Source organism: Poecilia mexicana, unplaced genomic scaffold (genome assembly GCF_051168715.1).
Source record: "Poecilia mexicana isolate PSO_F unplaced genomic scaffold, ASM5116871v1 scaffold_18, whole genome shotgun sequence".
Lineage (NCBI taxonomy): Eukaryota > Metazoa > Chordata > Actinopteri > Cyprinodontiformes > Poeciliidae > Poecilia > Poecilia mexicana.
The window spans coordinates 8823968-8845608 of record NW_028263387.1 but is presented as its reverse complement, the minus strand read 5'-3'; the positions used below and the strand labels follow the sequence as shown (position 1 = coordinate 8845608).

Genomic DNA, 21641 nt, shown 5'->3' with positions numbered 1-21641 from the left:
CAGATAGTTGGTTGCCTTGTGTTGCCAAGGCTTTTAAGTCTAGTTAAATTGTTATTAGCAGGGTTGAAAAACCAGTCCAGAAGCTAAATATGAACTGATTTGATTGATTCCAGAATCAGTTTGAATCGGGATGAGATTTAACAACATTCAGCCAGCTAGTTTTAATATACCAGAGCATAATGTGACTACCGCTGTGCTTTATTGGTGGTACAATCTTTTAATTTATTTTGTTTGTTTTTTTTTGAAAGTCCAATCTTGATTCCACCAAACCAGGTTCCTAATCAATTAAAATAAATCATAACATTTTTCAGGAAGCATCTATCCCATCATTTTTTTTCTAAATTTCCTTCACTTTATCTATTAATATTTGTACTGTGGTGTCATAAATACATGTAAAATATCTTACCATATACTGAAGAGACAGACTCTTGTTTCTCAAAGGCAAATCTTCTGACCCCAGCAACCAATGAAGTGATTTTATTGTTTCTTCTTTTCAGACATAAAAATGTTTAATTACAGTTAGTCCAGTCAACACTAGTCTAACATTATTAACCTAACAGGTTCTCTACATTTTGACCAACCAAACCTCTAAGTCCGTATGAGATGACCAGCACTGAGTGTACAACCTGTCCTACCAGATTATGTCAAATCCAATCAGAATCTTTAGAGATAATGATTTACATCAATGTCATCATAATACTTTCTTTTACCGTAGCTTTTATTAATTGTTATTTGTTGGGGTGGAATATGGATGTTAAGAATTTAGTTGTATTTTAATAATGTAATATAGTCTTTCTTTTAAAAATGCTTTTAGTGATAGATGAGAAGTCTAGACAACAAAAACTCAGAAAAATACAAGAAATGACAAGCAAGCAATGCATGGAATAAGTTGGTGATGTGGATTCTGTGTTTGAACACTTTGATTTATTTTTTTTAATGATTCATTCAAGGGCTTCTGGAGAATATTCTAAGAATATCTAGTGAGGTATTTTTCTTTGAATCAGGTGAATCAGAGCAGGAAAAGACACATAACCAGAGGTCCTTGTAGGCCTGTAAAGAGCTTTTGCCTGATTTCAAATGTGCAACTCAAAAACCACAAACTCTACTGAATGAAACTATAATAACACATTGAAACTCTTACCTCGCTTGGTTCAAACCATAATTTGAAACACTGCAGCAGACGTTGCAGTGTTTCAAATTCTGCGAGTAGGTGCAGACGTGTTTGTGGATTGCTGGTGCTTTTGTCTCCATGTGAGCAGACCAAACATGACTCGAGGACACGGCTGTGAGGAATGCAGTGCCATATGTTCTCCGAACTCTGAGGATTTATTTGTTTTGTCAAAACTGTGCTGCTTCGTAGATTTTACTGGATGTTACTGAAAGAAATCAACCTAATGGCTACAGAAGTATTATATATCTGGCATTTCTTACAGTTGGACATGTCTTACTATTTTTCATCTATGACTCAAAATCAATTAATGCTTTAATTTTTTTTATTCTGTGTCCTGCATTTTATCTTTATGTAATTTTTTTAGATTATAAAATGTTTTATATCATCGATTACACAGAAGCTTTAGTTTACAAATCACAATAAAGTATATGGGTAAATAAATTCAGATCAGTAATCTTTTATTAAGTTTGGGTTGTGTTTTGCCTTTTGCCTCACAACTGCAGTTTGTTAAGAGAAAGATAAAAAGGAAAGAGAAAAAGAGAGAGAGAAAGAAAGAAAGAGAAAAATCAATCAGGAACAAACACACACCTTCTTCTTTCATCCTGTTTCAATTGAATATCTCTCAAAGGCATTGACGTCCTTTGAAAGCTAGAGGGCAGTATGGTCCAGAAGTAGCTAAAATAAAAAGGCAGTTTGGCCAATGACGTTTCTAGGGAGAGTGCTGATATTTTTACATTTTTCTCTGGCTCATTTTCCCATCTTGAACTTTTAAAACTCAACAATTTAAAATATAAAAACACTTTTTTTAATAATTAGGTTTTTTGAGTACACCATGCAGCACTGTTCCAACCCTCGCCATGGCAAGAGAAGCACACCAACATTTTCAGCAGCTGTTTTCATAATAAAGTTACATCACCTCAGACTGAACCAAGACAAATCAGTCCAGATGTGAAGACTTGACCTGCCAGATAAACTCTCTGACTCTTTCTGTAATGCAAACATTGTCCTGTCCCGTCAAATGCTTTCATATACTTGCAGCTTTGTTGAGACACTGCTTTGCAAAAATACATATGGACTTTTCCACATTTGGTCATGTTCCAGCCACAAACTTTAGCCAATTTTATAGGAATTTAATGTGAAAGACCAATGGAAAGCAGTGGAAAATTGTTTATGTGTATCAGTCTTATTGTATATTCCTCTTTACTGTGATACTGTTAGATTATTTTTTGTGAAAAGCCTAGATTTTTTCCTTCTGTCAATCTAGTGCCACATTCTAAAGTACCATTCTAAACTTTTAATCCTCGTTCATTTGCATATTTAGTAAATGCTGAAATTTAGGCTCAAAAAGTACCAGTAAGACTTTTTCAGATCTATTTATTATTGTCATTTTTTCCTACATTTTTCACAGCTTCAGAGAGCTCACATGTAGTGACCAATAAAGGCACATATGATTTATTGCATGTGATTATTGAAAAGTCCGATGGCAGAGGGAATTATCAGCTTCCTCCCACTTCACTTAACTCGATCTCTAAGAAAATTTACAATAAAGTAAATTGCAGTCTGTGGGTGTCATGTAACAAAACGTGGGAAAGTTCAAGGCTTATGAGTATTCATCACCTGCCAGTTGGATTCCTCAGATGGTTAAATCATCAATGTAAGACCCACGCTTCAAGACTGAAAGCCTTAAGAGGAATAATTTCATGCGATTTTTAAGTTTTCAAATAGTTTTGTGCAGCAGTGTTTCATGGGCTCGACACAAGGGGAGCGAAAAACGACATAAAAAAGTGATGTGTTGGGTTCACCTTTCAGGATGAAAGCTCAAGTTTCACCCTGAAACTTCCATAAAGCAATTTTTTTTTGTAATTCCAATTTGCTCAATGAAAAAGTAGTTGTTGTTCAACTTTCTCATATTGTGTTGCTAGCCCGCGTTCTAGATTTATCCTGGAACCGGTTGTCATCTGTGAAGCCAAACTCATTCTTTGCTCTGACGTCTCGCGTGTGTACCTCTATATGTACGAGCTCAAAAATTTACATGCACAAAGTTTGTCAGTCGCTTGGGTGGAGGAGGGCAAGCAATTGTTGCCTCATTGTGCAAGTTCCATAAGAAGTGAATGGAGGGTGAGCGATGTCGCTCACCTTGTGTTGAGTCCCTAAACCAAGGGTCTCAAACTCCAGTCATCAAGGGTCAGCATTTTTAAATGTCTCTCTACTTCAGGCTTCAACACTACTTCGTTAGCAGAGCCCTGTATAGATTGACTGCATGCTAGTGAGGTAGCTTAGAAATTCCAGTGTAGGGCAAGGGACAAATCTAAAAGTTGCAGGACTCTTGTTCTCGAGAAATGCAGTTTGAAACCTCTGGCTTAGAGTGATACGTCTTACTTTGTCAACACTAAAAAACACAAATGCTGTGGAATAAGTCTGTATTGCCTCTTTGAGAGTCAGTCAAATAAGTTCATAGCTGCAGGTTACATAGAAATGATGAATGTCTATGTGACAGAACTGATGCATAGTTGCACAAGAGGTATCAAGCAACAAATCAAAACAGTCATTGGAATGGCTGATCTTCAGGTAGACCTCTCCGTCGCACGGTGTTCATGAACTCCCCTGAAGCCGAGTTCAACCCACAGACTCATATACCATACCAATGCTCTCTTTATATCCAAGTGTTGACAGCCTCTTGTTTTAGCAACTCTTTGAATTGATCGGGAGCTCTCTCTTCATGAATCCTGATGAAACGGCCACTTAGCATTCACTGACGGAGAACCTGTCATTCTGAAGACACGCAGGCACCGGAGGGACTCTGCGAAACCTCCAAACAGGATGAGGCAAGTTCTCAAATTCCACTGGCAACGTCATCTGCGTCAAAGCTTCTGGTTCTGATGGAAGACTGCCGCCGGAGGCCTTTTGGGATAACAAGCTGGGTTTGCATTTTAGCCATTTAAGAGACAATCCCAAGACAAAAAGCTATGAACACAACAAAGGGCTACATTTGTTTTCTTTGTCTGAGCATCAATGTGCCTTGTGTCACTGATTAACAAAAGAAGTTCCCAACGGCTTGTGCCAGGTATGTCCACGTATGTTAGCAACAACACTTTCACATCAACAGTGTATCCTTTCAGACACATCAACAGGATTTAAAATATACCCTTTCAGTCTTTTCTTCTAATTCCAGTTCACTTGGCATCCCCAAACCAGAACCAAACATGGAGAAGCAGAATTCAGTTTGTATGCTCCACTAATCTGGAACAAACTTCCAGAAAACCTCAAAACTGCTGAAACACAGAACTCCTTAAAATCAAGGCGTAAACTCCGCCTGTATAGAGCTGCAATACTTGGAACATTGATTGATATATTTGATGAATAATTAACTATTATTGTTATTGGCGATGGGTTTTGATGTAATGTTTGTTGCTTGTGTTGTAATTGGTTGCTATATCATGTTTTTATAGTTTAAAGCACTTTGAATTGCATTAATGAAATGTGCGATAAAAATAAACTTGACTTGACTTAAAACTTTAGCTCGTGCTCTGAACCTTGGATGTTCAGATTATTATGCCTTAACAGCTTTTATTACTAAAACTGTGAAAAGAATTGAACTGACTTTAACTTGGCCACATCACCCTCACCTCAAATCTGGCGTTTCTAATTTAAAACCTTTAATGATACCTGAAAGACAGGTTTGCAAAGAACATGCTAGAATCACACCTTTGAGATTCAGCATTTTGTGGTCTCATTTCCAGAGTTGACCTACCCTTGCAGAATTTTCCTTTACCTAAATGATGCGTCACATATATCAGCAGGCCAGACTCCCTGTTGCTTTCCATCTCAGCCAGTTTACTTTGGAGCAACCAACAGCCAGATGTGTGTCAGGGGGGATGCCTTTACTCGAAAGAACTAAATTTATTAGTCATCTAGTCCCAGAAGTAGCAGTGAAACACACCCACAGAGGCATCCTTAAGGCCTCGGATGATCTAACACAAGCACACGATTTGGATCTCTCACTGCTGGTTTTGCAATGGTTGACTTTTTATTGGCTTGTTGAGCTGTTCGTCCATCAGATAGCGTCTGTGAGGCGGCTGGATAAGTGGCCTCCACATGCCGAGTGAACCGATAAGAACGCAAACAGAGAGTTACTGGGGTTTTTGTTTGTGACTGTAACCAAGGATTATCTGAGACATCACACAAATCCTACAGATAGCTTATGGAAAATACAGAGATAAAGCACTGACATAAATCAGCAGGGGTGCGTCCAGAAAGTTTGCCCCCATTTGCTCAACCGATTCATTTTGATGTTATGAAGGTGGACATTACCCCAGTTGGCGCCACTGTATTTTAGGGATAAATTTGATGAATCGTTTGATATACAGATATAGATTTTCCTAGAAATTTTCCTTTCAAGAACTCATGGAAATATTTACTAATTTATGTAATATTTTTTTATTTTTATTTTCAAAATTAAATGTTTAGTTTCAAAAGGAAATTAAATAAAATACTGCGTTTATGTCTTTCACAACAAATATTTTTAAATTTAGAAAAATTACTCATTCATTTTAGAAAACAAAGACAAAATTTATTAGGTAGAAAATAGCACAATGATATTTTTTCTTTCTACTGTCCTTCAGATGTGCCCAAATAGGGAAAAAGAAGAAGAAACAAAAAAATATACATATATATTTTAAATATTTTGTCCCATTTTTTGATTATATGGTCATAATAAAAATAGGCAATATACTCTTTGAAATCCAGCTTATCTTTACAGGCGCCCATTGATTGCACTAATGAAGCTACAAGATACTACATTGTAATCGGTGTATTGCATCTTTTTTTCAACACTACCACAGACAAAACAAATAATGACATAAATGTTCACAAAATGACAAATAATGTATTTTCTCAAAACAGAAACATGCAGAAGCAACTGCAAACAAGTGAAAATTATCCCAAACATAATGTTCTTTGTGCTACATTTACAAAAATTCCAGATTTCTGAGAAATCACAAAATGGTTGCGAGAAATCACGAGGATGTGAGAAAATAGTTGAACAGAAGTATTACTGTTTTCCTCAACAAAATAACAAGGAATAAGATTTTTTTTACAAATATATAAAAAGCAGAATTCTGAAGTCACTGCTGAATATTCTGTCTAGTTTCATAGAACGCTACTTGAAGCAGGGATTAGCATCAGTCTTGAAGAAGGGAAATGGGAAGCTAAATGGGCCGCCCTCTGGGAGCTTCACAGCCAGAAATAGAAACAACAGATCTGAAATCTTGCTCACGCATAAACTCTTAACCAGAATGTGCATAAGATTACATAAAACAGTACAAAAGGGAAAACTGCAACTATCTAACACACTTTTAAGCTAAAATGTTTTAGTTTAATCTTTTTAAAACATCTTGGAACTACGTCTGGAAAACCCAGCGTTCAACCCCCCAGAGCTTTAACCCCTCACTTACTAAAACAGAGGTTTTCCAGGTCAAAGTTTGGGATTTGTGTTTTATTCTGGGAAGTTTCCTGTTTACAGTCAGCAATTATCTGGGGATTTCCAATCAAGTTGTAAAAGGTTAATGCTGAGGGTAATTTTCTGGCAGGACAGCTAATAGTTGTTTATTACAGATGTCTGTATTTTACTACACTGTAAAAGCAAATGCATAAAAAATTTGTAAATTTACCATAGAAATATGAAGGAACTTTCTGTCAACAATTTTAAAAGGTGTTTTTCTATTTTATGGAATACTTGTTAATGTATCATGAGATATACTATTTATATACATGGAAAATGTCAGCTCTGGATTAACAGAAATGTAAATAAATTAAACATGATAATCTGTTGAATCACGGTAAAAAACCAAAATTGGTTTTAGAGTTGACGGGAATGTTTGTACAACTAATGGGAAATCCTTGTAATTTTCTGCCAGGACATTTTGGGGTTTTTTTAAGGAATTTTTTCTTACAGATTGGCAAATTTTTAAAGATAAATATGAAGGAGGTTGCAAGAAGACTTGGGAATGGAGACAAGCGATGGCTGTAATATACTCAAAGCTGTAATCCTATGGTTTGCTGTGTAGTTGGATGGCAGGCATGGAGCAGCCATGATTTTATCATAAAGGGAAAAAAAACTGTGCTGTCATAGTTTCTCTGTCTTGAAACTTGAGCTGCAAATGTTTCTCTAAGCTTTTCAGTTGCATTGTTACCTCTAATTTTGTATCTTAAATGTCTATCAACTCCACTTGCCTTCCTCATTATCTACGGTTCTGAGCAAAAGTGTCGAGTCAGCTCTAAATTCTTTGTATTTTGCTTCCAAAGAGCCACAATTTCTAGTGACCTTCACATAAATGGGAACAATTTGAAACAAATGGCTGAAAGTGTATATATTGCAGACTTAGCAACAGTCTTGCTGACTAGTGAACATCCTTGGTGGGGTGACTTAAAGGGATACTTGTTTTTGTCTTTCATTATGTTGTTCATTAGCCTTCATAGGTATGATAGAAAAACTTTGAAAGATGCCACATTTATAAAAAAAATATGAATAATATTCTGCCTCTTTAGTTATGACTCTGTGCATGTATGTGTTGTAAGTTTAGGAACATTTTTATTTTAGGTAATGTGACGAATTTAAAAAAATGAAAAACAAAATTACACGTTTCTTAAAGTTTTCTGTCTTTCAACATAGTTTTATTTTACCTCTATTTTTGGAGCAGCTGAGAAATGTTCTTGACACCTAAATAAAAACTTGAATGACAAAATTTTTAAAAATGGAACGGATAAGAAAAGTAATGCGCAGTGACAGAAAGCATCACTTATCAATGGCTTATCTCCTGCTAAAAGCAAAGGTAATGTATATATGTGGGTGTTCTCTGGTGACCACCGTAGGAAAACCTTTCATCAGCAGCAGCACATTATAGGACATAACCCAGCTGTGTACGTGGACATATGCATGCATTTGGTTCTACTATGTTATCTTTAAGAGGCGGCAGGAAGTTAAGATCACGTCTGGGTTGAACTCACGACCCACAGAAAGGAGAATGAAAGGAGGGAAGACAGAAGAATTGGAAGAGTAACAAGAAACTTTGGAAAATGTGGTAAAAGTTGTGCTTTCAATTGGTTGATATGATGCTTAATCAGATCAAAAGTAGTTGCAAACTTATTAAAACTTAACTTACTCACAAAAAGAAAAGTAAAATGCAACTTTACCATGTTGTAGTTTGTGTGCATTGTTGCATGACTTTCCACTTGTACCAACAAGGAATGAACTGGTCTGAGATCAAAAGTGCATGATAGTCTTGACTAAAAGTAACATAGTTTTGTTGTACTAGTATCGTTTAAACGTGTTAAAAGCATTTCCATGTTAAATATACAGCCAGATGAAATTAACATAGATGAAATTGTGAATCTGTTGCAAGATTTGGACAAACAAACCTGGCATAGTCTTTCTGTCAAGCCTGATTGAGGCTGCAAAGCAGAATAAGCAAAAGTTTCTGTCTCTAGAAGTACAAAAATGGTAGAAACATTCCCAGAAGGCTTCTCACTTTAATCACAGCACGGCCTTCTGTAAGTCTGTCACATAAAATCCCAGTAAAATATAATGATGTTTGTGGGTCGTAGCATGACAGAAGAATAAATTGGTCAAATATTGTGACTACTTGTGCAACAAATTGTTATGAATTATAGAGTTGGACATCTAATATATATCAAAGTCATCTTGTTCTCCCAGCTTTTCTAACATTTGAAATGGATCCCAGTAAAGCTCGGACTGCCCTTACCAAAAAAAGGCAACACTTAGAAGAGGCTTACTTTTATGAATCTAACCTCATAAATGTCACATTAGGTCTCCATCTATCACACAAACTCCCTGCTGAAGTCAGAGTGGGAGCTGATAAAGTGGCCTAGAGGGAAAAGTGCAAAAGTTTCCTCTTTATCTAGCGGAGCCAAATATGTGGCACAGTGGTGCACAGGAAGGAGATTTTAGAGATCGGTGTGTGTGTTTTTATGTGTGTGTGTGTGCGCGCACGCGTGCGTGTGTGTATGGTAGAGGAAGAAATTTGAGAGCTCATTTGAAAACAAGTGGCCGAAATACACCAGAGATTGTAATAAAAACTCTTTTTCAGATAAAGGTAAAATAAAAAAAAATCCAATATTGTATTTACTTACTTTATTCTTAAGCTTAAAAATGTTCCTACAAAAATAAATAAATAAATAAATAAATAAATAAATAAATAAATAAATAAAAGTTATGTTCAGTGGAGGAAGGTTATCATTGTTTAAACACATCTGCGTCCATAGGTTGAGTAAGACAAGAACACAACTCTGGGGTCTGCATTCATCTAATGGCAGATTGAGCAACTGCATGGTGAGTTTTCTGAAAGGGCTTTCTCCTGAATTTGATGGAGTCCTGCTGCTTCCAAAGGTCAGAGAGCGAAAGGGTTAGAGTTGGGGTCAGCAAACATTTTTCACTGTGTTTGATTGTGTGTGTCTGTTTTAACATTTCTCATTTTGTAAGGCACATTTTTTCCAACAAATACTACATTCCGAGGACCCAGAGATCCTTATGTGGCCCCCAAGAGAACAAATTCTGTTTTTAGGTTAGAGATTAGAGTTAGGATTATGGTGTGAATTGAGTTTATGTGAGGTTTAGGACTAAGCATGTAATGGCAATTGTTAGGTTTAGTGATATGGTCATGGTTATGCTGTAGAAATTAATGACAAATTAATGGAAGTAAATAAAAAATGTCCATGTGAAGATAAACATACTGTGTGTGTGTGTTCTTGTTTTTGACACATTGTAGGAACAATTGTCCTAACACATACGTTGTGAGGACCCTGTGCTCCTTATGGGATCCAGAGGGTAGACAACATAAAAAAGTGCTGTTTTAGGGTTGGTTTAGGACTAAGGTGTGAATTGAGTTTTGGCTAGGTTTAGAGTTCAATATGTACTGGTAATGGTTAGGTTTAGTGTAAGGGTCAGGATTAGGCTGTGGAAATGAATGAAAATCAATGGAAAGTTCCTGCAGAGACAGAGAAACGTAACTCTGTGTGTGTGTGTGTGTGTGTGTGTGTGTGTGTGTGTTCTTGTATATACTACATCTAGAGGACCACTTTTACAATATTTACCCATAAAGGAAGGTCCTTTGTGAAAGTGAGGACCTTTCATCGTCATCACTTTTTTGCACATCTATTAGTTAGTTAGGTGTGAAGTATATTTTGTCAACATAGGTTTAGGAATAGAATTAGTTAGGGTGAGGGCAAATGTCTTGGTTATATGAAGTTACTAAAATGAATGGAAGTCAATGCAAAGTCCTCACTTAGATAGAAGTACAAGGATGTGTGTGGGTGTGCGTGAGCGTGTGTGTGTGGGTGTGCGTGCAGGGGTGTGTGTGTGTGTGTGTGTGTGTGTGTGTGTGTGTGTGTGTGTGTGTGTAGTGCTAAAGACTAGTGGCTCAGTGACCCAGAAAGAAATTCCAGATGAGGAGGAATTTGTCTTTATTGGGAATTCTGTGTGTGTGTGTGTTTCAGCAGCAGGAGAGGTCATGAGAACAGTGGAAACACACAGACGCATACACAGGGACAAATCACATAAAAACATACACCGTTTCTTTAAATCAAGTCATGATCTTCACACAGAACAGGCAGTATTTTATAGGGTTGATACCAGCAATTTATTGGTACAAAAGGATTGCGAACAACAGATGGGACTTACTTTTTAAACAACCTTTTAAAGACTGAACAACAACTGAATAAAATTTATGGAAATTATTAAACCCTTTTTACTGGTTGGACGCTTCCTGTCTGTTTTCTCAGCGTATGTTGTAAAATGACTTCTTTCTCATTTGAACAGATCTTATATATTTTCATTCTGTAAATATGAACCCAGGGCATCCATAAAGATCAGGAACTCGCTCCTCAATTTGGAATAAAAGGATTTCCGTCCTCCGTCATTTGTCTTTTTGTATAGCCATGAACTCTTGCATTTTTGGGGTCATATCCTGTTTTTGTTCAAAATATCCTTGACGAGGATGCGAGGAAGGCATTTTCTTTATTATTTAAAAAATCCTGACATGTAAAAAGATTTACATCAGCTGTTTAAAACAACACCACCGGTGGAAATGAAAAATAAAGAACAAAGTTCATGAGTATAATATAAGAATCTGTCTTTGGATGAAATTCTAAAAGATTTTATTGATTTGGGTTAAAAAAGAAACATTGTCATTTTCATTCTCTTGAGAACAAGAAATGAATCACTCCTGCTCTTTGTTAATCCCAGCAAGGAGATTCTGCTGACCAGGAGTCTTTTCCAGAGCTAAACTCAGTCTCTGCCTTTATCTGTCTATCTAAGGAGGAACTCCTTGTGCTCTTTGAAAGGCTTTGATCCCCGCAGAGCACCTCGGCAGTATTCATGTCCCACTTCAGACGCCGAACCTTTTAATTTCAACCGAAGACTTTGATATCGCCTCCTGCGTGGAAGCTGCTACTGTGTCACGCTTTGTCCCAGGTCAGCTCCAGGTCAGATAGTTGTAGCTGATTTTACTTTGGAGGAAAGCACCTGTCTGAACCTCCTCTTCAGTTCCTGCATATTGGGAGACTTGGGTCTGGCCAGGTGTAGGCCGCCCTTTCTCTTCTCTCCGTTCCCGCCTCCCAGGGCTCGGATCACCTGGTGCACAGAAGGCAGATTTTAGGAGGTTTCCATTTTAAATTGTTTCAATTAAGCAATTTAATCAAATTAATACAGCCTAAGTCAGGGATGTCCAAAACTGTGGCCAGAGGGCCATTTGCGGCACTCTGGATGATTTTCTTTGGCCCTGCCTTCCACCAAGAATGGAGTGAATTTGCCTCTCAAGCATACTTTGTTAAAAACAACAACCTCTGCCCAAATGTTGTTGCATGATGAAAAAAAGAAAAAAAAGATAACCCCCAAAAAGTTTGGATCAATTTTGGGGATCTAATGTCGTCACCTACCTAAAATAATGACCGAAGTCATTTTTTTTCAATTTGGGGGTAAAAAAATCATGACTTCTTTCAAAAGAGAAACGCTTTTGGCAAAAATCCACTTAGGCCATTATTGTAGGAAGCTGACCATATGAAAGTTGTGCAGGATCCTGTTTACATTTAGGATCAACAACAATTTACAAATTCATTTTCTACAAAATTTCAAGAACACTTGAAATAAGACTACCTGAGCTTGAAGTGACATTTCAGCAAGATATAGGAGCTTATTTTAAGTTTTATTAATAAAATGTACTAGTTCCAATGGAAGTTTTATTTTTTTTAATTATAACAACAGATTAAGACATTTTTCCCATGTTACAAGTGAAAAAATCTGGCAGTGGAATTACTGCACCTGTATTTTTTCATCGATATTATGGATATTATTCATTATCCATTTACTTAAAACAAGCTCATATATCTTGCTGAAAAGTTACTTCAAGAGAATGAAGATATTTGCACTAGAAATGAGAAGAAAAATTATCTGGTAAGATTTTGTGTTTTAGCAGTGCTGGCTTTGCATGTGTGAGCAAGAAGCAGGAAACTGCACATTCAGTGATCCTCCCTGAGGGTAACGACTGTTACTCCGCTAGAGAAAAAAAAATTACAATGCAGTTTGGTTTCCCTTTAAGGCCAAAAAGATAAACAGATGGTATTTCCGCTTTTTTAGGCATCACTCAACTATCATAGCTCCCACAGAGCATGAAATTCCTTAAAAGGATGGTGGATCTAAAAATGACCAACACCCCGGGAGCTAAATAAGATGCTGTCATCGGGACAGCTGTTCTGTAAATCTGGGCTCCCGCCTCCTCACCAATCAAACGTTTTTTGACAGAAAGATAAGGCCCCACCTCCTGGCAGAGATGGAGGAAGGCGGCATGGACTCCCTCGTGGTTCTCTCTGGCCGAGGCCTCGAAGTAAACGCCCCCTGCGATCAGAGACATGGTTCAGATCGGGTCCGCTCATGATCATCCCGATAATTGTCAGCATTCCTCTCACATCAGGCAACATCTAGGATACAGTTTATCAAGGCAACTAATCTGTAAGGGAGCTCAACTAAACCTGTTCCTTAGTTTTGAAGCTGTTGGAATTGGTTGGTCTGACCTAAATAAGGGGTTAATTGTGCTTGACCCCAATTAACCCATCTAGGAACTGGCTGCTTGTTTACTTATCTTGCTTCTTTTTTCCAAACCGAGCAAGCAGGAATTCTTGGATCAAGAACAAGGCAGGAAGTGAGGGAGCAATTATCTCCTGTGAACCACGAACATTAAATAGCTTTCGAGATATTTCACTTGATAGCCAAAAACATCGACCTTGCAGACACTCAGAATGGGTCAAAATATAAAGAATCACAAAGGAACATTGGGAGATGCTTTCTATAAATATATATAAGGTTACCTTAAGTTATAAAGTTTGAATTTTGTCAACTTAGATTGTAGCGGCTGGTGTTACTATGCTGTATGTCTCCTAGGTAAACGAAAGAAGCTTGTCAGAAACACATTCCAGCCATTACTAAAGTTGGGACAAAGTTCTTGTTTAAATATAAAAGTTCTGAATGGATATCGGTTCAGCAGAGATCGGTTCTGCTGAGTTCCTATCAGGAGCCAGACTCCTACCTGAAGTAGAAAGTGTAAAAATGAGTACCCGATGCCTTTGGTGTTAGGGATTTTAGATGGAACATTACTTTTAACAGACCAAAAGTTCAGTCATCAGTGTAAATAATAACTGATTTCTATAAAATAACCATTTAATGCAAAGGGAGTGTGTATTATTCCTGCATATATGAATTGTGTTTTTAAGTTTTATGGAAACAGCTGCCTTAAAAAAACAAACAATGTGTTTCTCTGATTTAGAAACACACATAACTTCATCTCCAGTTTACCCAGGCTGCCATGTATTACTCAAATAATTGTATTGTATAGGAGCTTAATATGAACAACACATGGGGACAACTGCAACAAAATTTGCAAAGTTGACAAAGGCAATAATCTGATGTTAATGAAGCTTAATCTCATGCTAAACTGTGCATACTCTCTGTCTATGCCAGCGAAGATTCACTCATCTCTAGGCACACAAGGCTAAAGTTCCTAATGTCTAAACAATTCCCGATCTTTACTTGTCACCAGTCTTTTAAAAGCCTAGGAGCATCTTCACCTTTAATTATTATTCACACAACACTGAATATTGCCAGGTATACCTGAGCAACTGCAAGGATAAGCTGTTGCTCCATTCAATGATCAAAGCAAAACTTGGAATCTTCTCCAGAGACATTAACATTTTCATTTGCATTTCAAAATTACATAGACTCCAGTCAGATGCAAGTATTTCAAAAGACTCAGCCCTAACACCGGTTATGCTGCACTGAATTCAAGTCTTGACTAGTGAAAGCGGGGAAATGCCCCACCTAGTGAAGTTGCTAACGTGTCGCCCTCCTCCGCGGGCACTTGTCGAGCTCGGAGCAGGTCACTCTTGTTGCCAACCTGCAGCGGGGAACAGATTAGGATGCAGATTAGATTACGGGATTAAGGTTGGTAGGCTTCTTGTCTGGTCTGCGTTGAAATAAATACTGTTAGAAACCGTAACATGTTTTATCGGGACTGAATACTTTACGAAATCACCTCTTGCTTTGTTGCAGAAAAGGTCTAACTTAGAATGGCAGGAGAGTATCTATGAACATAAAATGTAAAGTCTTCCCACAGAAGATATATGGTAAATCTAGACTAGATTTAGGTTTGAACTTTGACTGGGACATTGTAACACCTGAATATGTCTTTAAGTGTTTCACTGTAGCTCTGGTTGAAGGTTTAGAGTTATTCAATCATGTATACATTCCTTTCCCTTCACAACTTTAAAATATTTTGTTTTGGTATGTTACATAAAATCCCAATAAAAGACACTGAATTTCATATCTGTAATGTGACAAATATAAAAAAAATATTCACAGAGTATACATACTTTAGCGAGCTACTGTAGCTGAAAATAATTTAAAAACATGGCTGATGGAATATCAATTGGATGGAATAGATTTAACATTTATTCACATGAATCATCCTTACCAGGATAACTGGGATGTTTCCAGATGGGTGTATGCGCCTGATGTGCTGGTACAGAGGTTGAATGGTTCGGTAGCTACTGTTGTCTGTAATGGAGAAAACCAACACATACCCATCTGCCCAGTAGATGGACCTGAGGAAAAAAGGAAAAAACTAAAGACAATAAGCTTGAAAACATTCATTTTATGTTAAAACTTACAATGATGTGATTTGAGCCTGACCTGTTGATCTGCTCCTGGCAGTACAGGCCTTCAGCGTCATCCTGCCAAAACACAAAAGAGTGACGTGAGTATGCAGATCATAGCCAAGAGAAATGAGTAGCATAGACTGAATGTGTCAATTAAGTGTTATGAAGTATGAATTGAAGATCACAGTTTTTATCCTTGGCCTCTTTGTCTCTCTCTCCTTGATTTCTGCAGGCGTGAACTAATTAAACTCAATGTTATCAGACACATACAATACCGTTATCTTTTTATTCTTATTGCGAAGTTTCAAAACAAGAGTTGTACGCCCACAACAACAACAAAAAAAACCCTTATGATTACAAAACGTAAGCCAAATGTCCAGCAATGCAAATGTAGCCTCATTAGCTTTAATTTTAAGGCAGAATTTGAACTGCACATCATTTACATTCCCCAAAATTTGGTCTCATAATTTCAAGAATCACATTGAACAGAACAAGTAATTTTCCTCCAAGTTAAGTACAGACTGTTCCGAGACATAAGGTCAAGTGAAATTGCCCAAGGAATACAAATGAAACGTGTATCTTAACATATGAAGGTCACTATATTTGATACATCGTCTGTGTAGATACAGACGGCTGTCAGTTTGCCAAGTCACCTCATTAAAGCCAGTCCGTGTGTGGGGGGAGAATCGGTATCTAGAAACAACATTCCAGTGCAGATAATTTTCTGCCAGCCAGTCAGAAAATTATTTCAGCTCAATTATCTAGTTATTCCATTAAATGCCTGTTGAAATCACTGACTATTTGTACTGCTCTTTTTCAAATCCCAAATACTTAGTCCTACATTTCCAATTAATAACCTGAAATTTCAAGATAAAGCACGGCTCAGACCTGTGGACAAAAATGAAAGGCGAGGAACAGGGTTTCTGCAGGATTCATCGACTCAAATTTAAGATTTTTTAAGGACATTATGATTGAAATCCAGAAAAAAATGTAACATTTTGTAATGCTATCTATAGACTTAACCTCCATAGTGCCAAGTTTTTATTGCACAGGAACTAACTGGACAGAAACTAGTTAGGACCTACTGTACATGTTTTCTTTTCTTTACTGACTTCTTGGTAAAATGAATAAAATAACAAAAGGTCTGTTTCTGGCATGCCACTAGTACCATACATCATATGCATACCTTATAGAACCTACACAAACTGAAAGACTCTAATACGTTCGCCCCAAAAATGTCTTTCCTGTCAACTTCCTGCTACTATTTAAAAATATACAATAGATAATAACCTCATTAGCACACATTCTTAGAAACAAATGCCTACAAGTAATTTGGTTCACTTAAATTAACCTGGAGGGCAACGCAGGGTGTGTCCTGAATCTGAAGCGACACTTCCTCCCCATCCATGGTGACCTTTCTGGAGTAGAGCGCTCCTGCGGAGACAAAGAGATCCGGGTGGAAGGGTGAATGTGAAGGGATGAGAGGATCAATCGTGGCGGGGACTCGCTGGTGGCAAAGGCAGTCAGATGAATGAGGGGGGGAAACCTCACCTGTGTTTGCTTCATAGTCTCCAATGAACCTCTTAGTCAGAAACCTGACAATCAGAGCTGAAAGTGGAACAGAATTTGTCAATCAGTGACGTAAAGATGAGGAAGAAGAACAATGGAAAACACAAAATCTTACCAAGTATTTTTGGTCCAGTTTCTAGTGCAAATATCTTGGTGCACTTGAAATAAGGCAAAACTAACTCACAAGTAACTTTTCAGCAAGAAATAGGATCTCCTTTTAAGTAAATAATCCCTCAATATTGACAAAAAAGTACTAATACATTGGCAGATTGTTTCACTTTCAAATGAAAGCAAGTGAAACAATCTGTCAACTAGTACTAGAAAAGTTACTTGTAAGTTAGTTTTGTCTTATTTCAAGAGCACTAAGATATTTGCACTAGAAACTAGATCAAAAATACTTGGTAAGATTTTGTGTTTGGTCATTGAAGTCGCATGGTGACACACTGGATAACATCTAGAGACGCTGGTGGGTCATTGCATCTCTCTGACTTCAATGTATTGTATTAATATTCTTTGTGGAAGTGGTAAAAGTGACAAAAAAAGGTGAATGATGACCAGAGTTTTTCTTGCCACAACACACAGTGAGAAAGATGGTAAATGAGGTAAAAGAACATCTCCAAAAGTCATTATTAGAGTTACTACAATGTAAATTTATGTCTTTTTTTTTTTACCCTTTTCTTAACAGTGGTGCCATTGAATGTGGTTTGGTAGACTGGGATCTGACAGAAGATGGTGTTATACTGTGTGAAGGCACAGCAGTAATAACTCATGGATTATTAGCCGAGGTAATACATTATGACATGTGATGCTCTTCTTTTCCAGATAACTGAGTTTGATGATTCTCCCAGATTTGCTACGGAGAGTACATTCCTGCCTCATTGGACATGTAGTGTGGATTACTCACTGTTGTTTTCCCAGCTGAAGCATTTAGTTCATCTGGTGTAAGAAAACTGTTTAGCTTTCTGACTTTAGCTTAAAAAAAAGGGGGGGGGGGAACCCCACAAAATGCAATCAAATGTTTCTCTGGGACCTTTAGCATTTTGGTCATTTGTGTCGGTTGTGAGCTATTGCCGTCATGAGAATCTGTCCATCTCGAGTTACATATAGGGCAAAAAATACGAAATTATGACACTTGGAATAGATTAGTCAACAATTATTTCACTCCAAACATTCATTGATCTGTAGCACAAACTAAATATATTAAAGTGTACAGTTGTGACCTGACAGAGCTGGACAAAATTTTAAATATTTCAGTGATAACATTTACCTCGTGGAATTTGTGTCTGTATGATAAATGAGCTTTCTTATAAAGTGCAAAATAATATAATTCTTAAATTTGTCAATGTTAATTTCCAACCACTAGATATGTCTGTGAAGAAACCTGTCCTCTAACAGAATATTTCTAAAAGTCATGTTTTGTTAAATACAATGTTTCAAAAATTATTTAACACTGTGACTGATATTATCCACTAAAACTGAATTTCCAGGAGTTTCAATAAACTATTTATTAAAGTTGTTATTTTTATAAATATTATGTGTAAATCATAGAAATGATTATGTTCGTACCTCTATAGCCAACTACATTGTATTTTATTACACTCACAGTTCATGAGCGATATTAATTAAATTCAAATTTTGTTTGATTTTTTATTTTTATTTTTTTCATTTTCAGGAAATCAGTGCTGTTTATCGCCCTCTGTCGTCGAACAATGGTAGCACTTTATTAATTCCTCTGCCACCTAAAAATTTGACAACTAATTGTTTCTCTTTAGGTGAGCGGAGCCACAATGATCTTTTGGTCATAAAAACGGATCTACTCCATTTATCGCTTGAATACAATGCAACTAATCCGAATGAAAACTTTCTCGGATACACAACAATAATTGCATCCCACCGCCATACCGGTTTTCCCGACGTTACTGGCGCCCAGCACCACGATCTTCACCGTCTTGTTGGGGACGCAGTCCAGCAGGGGATACTCCGGGATGGGGACCAGCAGAAAGTTGCCAGACCCGCTGCTGTTCATACTTCCCGGGGCAGAATCGCCAGACAGCCGCATTTAGCTCCCCTCTGGACCCTCAGAACTGCTCCGAGCTTTATGGGGGAAATTGTAGCAAATTCCTGCGACTCTGGGAGAAATCACTCCGTGATTGTATTCCTACGGTCAATCCAGATGTGAACCAAAAAAAAAAGAAAAAAAAAGAAGAAGAAGAAGAAAAAAGAAAAGAGAGAAAACAATTCCTCGTTTTCCGCAGTGAACGGCAGCTAGAAACTGATCAGCAAAATTGGTTTGCCCTAATAATTCCCAGTTATTATCCAAGTGTGCCACAATTTCTTCCAAGTCTCTCTCCTGGGGTAAAACTGACTTTTAGCTCCACAATGGAGGCATCATTAAACGCGTTACTGATCCATTTTTACGCTTTAATAGCTAAAAGGAAAACGATCCGGTTCCCGGAGATTCCAGATGCCTCTGGCTGTGGATAGAGAGCAGAAGGAGTGATGAGAGGGAGGGATGTAGACTTTGATCCGTCCCCTCACATTTTCCCGGGAGACCAGTGGGAATTCGGCCTGACTTCTCGGCCTGGACAGCCTAATGCGTTATAAACGATGACAGCACCAGCAAATCAAGTGGGATGAAGAAAAGGTTTAAACAAAGAGGTGGATTGGGATTTTAAACCATCACTCTTTAAGTTGGTGTTCCATCACTTTTTCTCTATCTGGATACTTCTGTATGGAAGTCCGTCAATGTCAATTGTAAGAGAGAGAGAAAGAGAGAGAGAGAGAGAGAGAGAGAGAGAGAGAGAGAGAGAGAGAGAGAGAGAGAGAGAAAGAACCTAGATTTTACAAAACAACAACAAACTAAATCTTACTTATGTTCTTTATAAAATAATTATATGACATAAAAAGATTTATTATTATTATTATTATTATTATTATTATTATTATTATTATTATGTTTGTTTCAGAGGATTCTTGTTTGAATGTAAGCCGTGCAATGTCTATTTTAGAGAAATAATTCTGGGACTATATTGCACACATACAATAATCTGTATGTGTGCTTAATTGTATTATTTTGTCTATTAAAATGAAAAAAAAATGTGAGATGGTAGAAAATCAATTAAAACCGATAGATAGATAGATAGATAGATAGATAGATAGATAGATAGATAGATAGATAGATAGCAAACCCCAAATGCAACATTATTTATTTTATTGCTTAGTTTTATCTTATTTGTTGTTTTGACGTTTCTTTAGTGATTTGCATTTGGAGAATCTTCTAATTCAGTATAACTATTGTACTGTGAAATAATATTAAAGACATGCAACAAAATGTTTTGTTTTTGTTTTTTAGAAAGAATTTTTATAGTTCAGAGACTACTGAGATAAAACTATCTTATTGTTATTGCCTAAAACAGCTACCAAAAGTCTTTGAGAGGCAGATAGTAATTAATTGACATGCAATCCTTAAACGCCGCCCACCAATCCGACGCCCTATAAAGAACCGAACCAATACTTATGCGCAAGTAAGTAGTTCTTCAGCGACACTCCCTCACAATCTCCGAGAGTGGACGGGAGGAAACTCTAAACTACAACAGAAAAAAACAGCAACTAAAGCGGAAACTTTCTGCTTGTATTTTCAGAATAAAACAGCAAAGATTATTGTGGTTTTGACACTGTTTGCAGCATGAAGCAAATAAAAAAACGTAACAAAAAATAAACAACTTTTTGTTCAAGACACGTGCAGTTTTTAAAATTATTTTAAAACAGACAATTAAATTGGCGGGGAGAAGGTGATGTCACCACATGACCAGCCTATAACAGTGTGTCGTTATTTGGCCACAACATATCACAATTTGGCAGCATTATTGCAATATTCTACACATGAAGGTCACTATGGTGCTGAAAAAAAAATCTTTAAAAAAACAAAAGCTTGTAAAGACATAAAAGACTGGTGCTCATATATCAGTTTTCAGCTTTAATGTGCAAACTTGAAGGAGATGAACATTTCAATCTGTCTTCATCAGAGAAACAAGTGAACACAACAACAAGGCAATTGATTCTTTGCCCAGAGATGAGATGCTGTTGCCAAATGTCACTATTTGGCAACAATGTTGCAACAGTCTGCAACTGCACTGCACTATTCAGTAACAGTGTTGCAGCATTCGGCGTCATAATAATTGGCTACAGCGTCACAATATAAATAAATAAGTAATCGACAATATGTTTGCCAACAGTATGTCACTATTTGGCAACAACGTAAGTGTCATAATAAATGGTATCGCAAAATCAACAATACATTTGGCAACAGCATGTCACTATTTGGCAGTGGCGTCTCAATAATCTGGAACAAAACCAAAATAATTGACAATAACGGCAGTAAAAAATGGGGCATACTTTTATCCTATGTACACGGTTCAACAAAAGCATCAAATTATCAACAATATTTTTGGCAACAGCATGTCACTATTTAGCATCAGCATTTCACCACTTGGCAACAACTTCTCACTATTTGGGTTTCAGATCTCTATTATGTACGACTTGACCTATCTCACGTCAGGGGGCGCTGTGGAGCAGTTTGGCCACGCCCACTTAATTCCATTAAAATTATTGGATTTCAGACAATTTTCTGTAAAGTTTGATGAAATTTGGAACGTGTTTAGCCCCCAAAATTTGCCTTTTTGTT

At 37.1% G+C, this 21641-nt stretch overlaps 1 protein-coding gene across 1 annotated transcript; it reads right to left on the bottom strand.

Moving 5' to 3' along the window:
* Positions 1 to 10631: 10631 nt before the first annotated feature.
* rasl11a (RAS-like, family 11, member A) lies at positions 10632 to 19574 on the bottom strand. Its single transcript, XM_015006045.2, has 8 exons — positions 18860 to 19574; positions 16940 to 16996; positions 16740 to 16822; positions 15423 to 15463; positions 15205 to 15334; positions 14553 to 14628; positions 13000 to 13076; positions 10632 to 11816 (listed from the first exon to the last, which is right to left on the bottom strand). Exons 1-8 carry the CDS (start codon positions 19014 to 19016, stop codon positions 11670 to 11672), a joined length of 768 nt encoding a protein of 255 aa, XP_014861531.1. The 5' UTR covers positions 19017 to 19574; the 3' UTR covers positions 10632 to 11669.
* Between the last annotated feature and the right edge of the window lie 2067 nt (positions 19575 to 21641).